The sequence below is a fragment of the Cricetulus griseus genome, assembly GCF_003668045.3.
Source record: "Cricetulus griseus strain 17A/GY chromosome 1 unlocalized genomic scaffold, alternate assembly CriGri-PICRH-1.0 chr1_0, whole genome shotgun sequence".
In the NCBI taxonomy this organism is placed as follows: Eukaryota; Metazoa; Chordata; class Mammalia; order Rodentia; family Cricetidae; genus Cricetulus; species Cricetulus griseus.
The window spans coordinates 114,820,200-114,826,618 of NW_023276806.1; the positions used below are offsets into that span (position 1 = coordinate 114,820,200).

The 6,419-nt window shown below is 47.1% G+C and overlaps 1 protein-coding gene across 1 annotated transcript; it reads right to left on the bottom strand.

Moving 5' to 3' along the window:
- Positions 1–3,051: 3,051 nt before the first annotated feature.
- On the bottom strand, positions 3,052–5,958 carry Sox2 (SRY-box transcription factor 2). Its single transcript, XM_027391994.2, has one exon. The coding sequence runs from the start codon at positions 5,650–5,652 to the stop codon at positions 4,693–4,695; it is 960 nt and encodes a 319-aa protein (XP_027247795.1). The 5' UTR covers positions 5,653–5,958; the 3' UTR covers positions 3,052–4,692.
- Between the last annotated feature and the right edge of the window lie 461 nt (positions 5,959–6,419).

A 6,419-nucleotide genomic window follows, 5' to 3' on the forward strand; every position in this document is an offset into this window, starting at 1 on the left:
ACCCCAGGCCCAGGTGGACCCTGAAAGGAAGTCTTAGATCCAAGAGCAAGGAAAAGCAGTAGAAAACAAACAAAAACAAAGCAAAAAACCCCCACAGAGATGCAAATTATTTTAAAGTAATAGTAGGGTGGGGGTATGGGAGAATCATAAACTCAAGTGCTGGCTAAAAAAATGTCCAGGCAAAAGAAATTCCAGGAAGAAAAAATATGAAGCCCTGTTTTTCAAAACTTTTCAAAAGCAAGAAATGGGGGAGGGGGTTTCAGAGAGGAAGTGCTTTCAATCACAACATAAAATAAATAGATAGATAAAATAAATATGTAAGAGATGCCAACTAGTAGTGATGAAGCCACAGTGAGGCCACAGCCAGACCCCAATCCCAGAACAGTTAGCTATAAACTGTGAGCAGTTGAAAAGTAAAACCTCCTGCACACAAAGGCACGATTTAATTTCACTCTTGTAATGGTTCTAAATGAAGACCCCATCACCAAGCAGTTTAGCAGAAGTCCTTGCCCCCCAACCCCCCAGGCGCTGATCATCTCCTTTCAATGTGAGAAAACTGGCAGCTCAAACCCAGTCAATGGAGCGCCTACAACAAAAGTTCTGAAAAGCTGAATGAATTGGGCTGTAATTACTACCCCCCCAGCTTATCTCTTATTCATTCAATTTATATTATTGTGGAGGAATCTTACTCTCAAAATCATTCGATTACCATTTTACCTAAGGTCATGGAAGAACCTGTGACATGGCAGAAATGCGCCCCCCCTCACAGTGTTCGGGACAACAGGAGAAGAGGGGACTCCTTGCACCCCAATTCACTGTGTGTGCCATTACTAGAACTCAGAACACTCAGCTTGGTGCCTTCCATTTCAAATTTTTGCTTTTATTGCCAAACAAAAGTGTGTACCCTAAGTTCAGAGCCTGACAAGGACTAAGAAATCCTGTGACTTCCCAATTTAGACAAGGTTTTATAAAATACCATTCAGTTTCCCCCCACATCACAAACTCTAAAACATCTTGCCAGACTTGGTGATGAAATTAACATAAATTATTATGTTGTTTTTCCTTTTAAACCAAAAATAGTCCCTGAAATTGGGGGTGGGGTGTAACTCTTTCCCTTGGCCCAGGAAAACGTTTCATGAAATAAGTCAGCTTTGGAGTGCCAGGGTTTCATACACTTTTCCATCTGAGATGCTACTGATGGACAGTCTCCGGAGATTTTCCTACTGCAAGAATGTGTCGCTTCCAGAAATAAGTACAGCTATTACATCCAAATCTACTAGCAGTCTAAATAATTAATTGAAGCATTGCTCTTTGACCTTGAAAAGTCCAGTAGGGACACATTTATAGTAATAATACCTCCGAATGAGCCCTTGTCAAATATTCATTTAGTGGTTAATGTGAGCCATTTTCCCCTGGGATGGTCTGTGATACCAGCTTTCCGGCATTGGCAAAGGAACCTTGTTAATCTACTCCCGCTCAGCAAAATATTTTAACACTCTTTAAGATATGGAGGGGGCGGGTGTGGGAGAAAAAAATGTAGCAAGAACAGATTATATGCTCATCCTGTTACACATTTCTAGTCTGTGTATGAGGTCAAATCAACATTAAAATTCACCCTCTTGACTGGAAATTAAGTTTCTTTGACCTGAATAATAGTCCTAGGAATGAAGTGAACACCCAGTAATGGAAGCAGGTCATTTTTGGGCAGAATCATGACTTTATCTCCCTTCTTAAAAATGAAATTATTCTTAAAAATTATTTGCTCATAAATATTAACCTAGGTATGAAATTATACATCTTGGGAACTGTTTTAACTCAGATAGATAATGCAAAAGAAAAAAATGTCCTTTTCTTCAGCTACATTTATCAAAAGCTTCTATATTTACAAACAAAATACTTTGGCCTCTACTTTTAAACTATTTGGTTTGGAAATATAGGACATCTCCTTTTTCTGAAGAGTGATAATCATTTATGATTTCAACTCTCAAAAGCGTTCTTCTGTCTTGCAAAATATTTGAACCTGGGCATCTCCCCATTAAGTGCTTGGCTTGGGCCAGATCCACGCCAGGCCCGGGGAAATTCTTTCAGAGTCTCTGCATTAATTAGAGGAGAAAATGCCTAGCTTGTATTGGGAACTGAATAAATGTCCCTTCCCAGTACAACACAACCGTAAAAACGAAAATAAATAAGTACCCACTGTTCACCTGTGAAGCGATCGAGAAGAAATATAAACACAGAAAACGAGACCTTGAGTTCTCCACAGAACATTAGCAGCTCCTCAAGAAAGAAAAGACTTCCTTGCAAAAGAGGAGACATAGGGCCTAGAGGCTGAGAGAACCGGCTGTGGCCGGTACCCGGCTGCAGGGCAGAAAGCGCCGCAGGATCCTAACTTCTGCAGAGGAGCAGCGAGCTCTACAAACAGAAGCAAGGCTGAACTCCTAAACTCGCCGGATTCCTGGTTCTTGATGCATTTGGATAGAAGATGAGCGGAAATAGGAGGGAAAAAAAACCCAAAAAACAAAAACAAAAAAACCCGCCAGCGGCCTCGGATGCGCCAGAACCTGCTGCTTAGGCTAAAGACTACGGCGGTTCCCAACTTTTCCGCTGCAGCCGAGGACATCGCCTGCCTCTCTTTACTTTTCCCGGGGCGAAAGAAAACAGCAAATCCAATCTCGTTTCCCCACCCTCTCTCCTCCCCTTCTCTCTACTACTGTAGTAAAACAGTTAACAGATCAAAAGCACAATCATGTCCAAATGTGATCAGAGCGCACAAAGCGAAATATCTACCTCGGAGTCGAGAGCTTTCTTCTGTAATATGTCTGTTGCCTGGCTTCTCTTTTGCGTGTAGCCAGCTGCAGAGATTATCCGATTTGGGACTACAGGCTTGGACCCGCGCTGCCAAATTAAGAAGTGGAATCCGGGGTGGGGTGGGGGGTGGGGGAGAAAGGGGGGAATAAATAAATAAAGTCCATGATAAGTAAGGGAATTTTGCAAGCCGGTCTTCGCTTTTCCCTCGCCCCAAACAGGAAAACGTAGAGGAGAAAGTTTATGAAGTCAGGAAACAAAGACAGAAAACCACTTGTTTCCTCACACAATGGCAGGGCTAGAGTCACCCAAGCACCTACCCAGCAGAACACTCGGCGTGTCTACTTTGTAATTATTCCGATACAAGAAGCATCATTTTCCCCTATAAACCACATTTCAAAGGGCCATTGTGTTGTAAAGAAAATGAAAACAAACCCAGCCAACCTGGCTCTGATTTGGCTCAATACCCCATCTGCTAAGCTACATGAAAATTTCAGAATCGACTCCTTCTGGCAACAAGTGGTACAAGCTAGCTTAAGCCCACATCGCGTTTATTCACGCTGCTTAGGAAAGGAGGGCGTGGACTTACAATATATGTCTCTAGTTTCTGTTTTAGAAATGACAGCGCATTTCAGTTTTCCAGCCATCTTTTTCTTCTAAAGTTAATGCTAACAGGCATTGCTGGTAACGTCAAGCCTGGTGGCTCAGCATGGTCTTCTAATTTCCCAAGTTATGTATAAGTATTGCTAGCCAAAGAAATGAAAGACTCAGGCATAATTCCAGTGTCCATATTTCAAAAATTTATTTATCTCAAACTGTGCATAATGGAGTAAAAACTTAAGTTGAAAATGTAGCTGTTATAAGGATGGTGGTATTAGTTCAAATATATACATGGATTCTCGGCAGCCTGATTCCAATAACAGAGCCGAATCTTTTAAAATACAACTACGGAAAATAAAAGGGGAAAAAAACTTAAAATATCACAATAAATTTACAGAAATATTACAAACCATAAGAAAATATTCCAAACACAGTAATTCCATATTCTTTTATCTGAACAAAATGGAAAGGTGGGACTGAACAAAAGCTTTTATAAATTACCAACGATATCAACCTGCATGGACATTTTTTTTTTTTGCCTTTAACAGTAAGTTAAAAATTTAGTACAATCTAGAACATTTGCCCTTTTTAAACAAGACCAAGAAAATAGTCTTGCCAGTATTTGCTCTCAAGTTTTCCTTTTGTACAATTTTAAAACTAAAATGTTCAAATCCGAATAAATTTCTTTCTTCCTTGTTTGTAACGGTCCTAAATTTAAGCTGCAGAATCAAAACCCAGCAAGAACCCTTTCCTCGAAAAATATTGGCAAATTCTCAGCTTATAAACAATGGACATTTGATTGCCATGTTTATCTCGATAAATACTGTACAAAAGTTGCTTGCAAATATTAAAACTTTTTTTTCCGTCGCTCGGAGTCTAGCTCTAAATATTACTGGTAAAGACTTTTGCAAACTCCCTGCGAAGCGCCTAACATACCACTAGAACTTTTAAAAAAAAAAGTTTTGCGTAGTTTCTTTCTCCAGATCTATACATGGTCCGATTACCCCTCCCTCCCGGCCGCCCTCAGGTTTTCTCTGTACAAAAATAGTCCCCCAAAAAGAAGTCCCAAAATCTCTCATAAAAGTTTTCTAGTCGGCAACACGGTTTTTGCGTTAATTTGGATGGGATTGGTGGTCTTTTCCGCAGCTGTCATTTGACTGCGGGTAATGAGATTTTTTTTCTTTCTTTGAGCATGTCAGATTTTTCTTACTCTCCTCTTTTGCACCCCTCCCAATTCCCTTGTTTCTCTTTGAAAATCTCTCCCTTTCTCAGTTCGCGCTCCGGCCCTCACATGTGCGACAGGGGGAGTGTGCCGTTAATGGCCGTGCCGGGCACCGGGCCGCTCTGGTAGTGCTGGGCCATGTGCAGTCTACTGGGAGCAGCGGGCTCCGGCACCTCGGCGCCGGGGAGGTACATGCTGATCATGTCCCGGAGGTCCCCGGCCTGGCAGGGCGCCCTGGAGTGGGAGGAAGAGGTAACCACGGGGGGGCTGGAGCTGGCCTCGGACTTGACCACCGAGCCCATGGAACCCAGCGCCATACCGGGGGTGCCCTGCTGCGAGTAGGACATGCTGTAGGTGGGCGAGCCGTTCATGTAGGTCTGAGAGCTGGTCATGGAGTTGTACTGCAGGGCGCTGACGTCGTAGCGGTGCATGGGCTGCATCTGCGCCGCGCCGTGCGCGTTGAGGCCCGGGTGTTGCGGGTAGCCCAGCTGCTCCTGCATCATGCTGTAGCTGCCATTGCTCCAGCCGTTCATGTGCGCGTAGCTGTCCATGCGCTGGTTCACACCAGCGCCCAGGCCGGCGCCCACCCCAACCCCGCTCGCCATGCTGTTCCCGCCCGGGGCCAGCAGCCCTCCGGGAAGCGTGTACTTATCCTTCTTCATGAGCGTCTTGGTTTTCCGCCGCGGCCGGTATTTATAATCCGGGTGCTCCTTCATGTGCAGAGCGCGCAGCCGCTTGGCCTCGTCGATGAACGGCCGCTTCTCGGTCTCCGACAAAAGTTTCCACTCGGCGCCAAGGCGCTTGCTGATCTCCGAGTTGTGCATCTTGGGGTTCTCCTGGGCCATCTTACGCCGCTGCCCCCGGGACCACACCATGAAGGCGTTCATGGGCCTCTTGACGCGGTCCGGGCTGTTCTTCTGGTTGCCGCCGGTCGGTGCCGCCGTGGCGTTGCCTCCTCCGCCGCCGCCCCCCGAAGCTTGCTGCGGGCCCGGCGGCTTCAGCTCCGTCTCCATCATGTTATACATGCGGGCGCTGGGCGCGGGCGCGGCCCGCCGGCGGCCGCCGACCCTCGGCCCGGCCGGGACTGCGGGGGCCGCGCGCGGGGGCCGGGCTGCAGGGGCCGCGGGCGGGGGTGTCGGCGTGCACGGCCTGCGCGGAGATCGGGCGGAGAATAGTTGGGGGGAAGCGGAGCTCGAGACGGGCGAAGTGCAATTGGGATGAAAAAACAGACGCTCTCCTCCTCGGGCCGCCGCGATTGTTGTGATTAGTTTTTGGAAAGGCTTAAGCCTCGGGCTCCAAACTTCTCTCCTTTCTTTCTCCTCTTCTTTCTCCCAGCCCTAGTCTTAAAGAGGCAGCAAAGTACTTTTCCCTTTTTGCAAACACTCTCTTCTCTGCCTTGACAACTCCTGATACTTTTTTGAACAAGTTAATAGACAACCATCCATGTGATGGGGGCTGTCAGGGAATAAATGGGTTTCCGGCGGCCAATCAGCAAGCGCCGGCTCCTGCGCCGGAGCCCAGCCTCGCCAGAGGGTTTTGCATGAAAGGGGGCGGGGCCTGCCGCGCCGCCGAGCCGAGCCCAGCAGAGCGCTGTGCCCAGAGCCGCGCGGGGGAGGCGGGCCCGCAGCCTGCAGCCGGCCGCGGGGGAACCTTTGTATCCCCCTTCCTCAGCAACAGGTCACGGCGCACGCCTGTTCGAAGGAAGTGGGTAAACAGCACCAAGACGACAGCTCCTTCCCCCCTTGCTACGGAATATTGGCTCCCTCTTGGGTACATAAGGGAGGATGGGGCG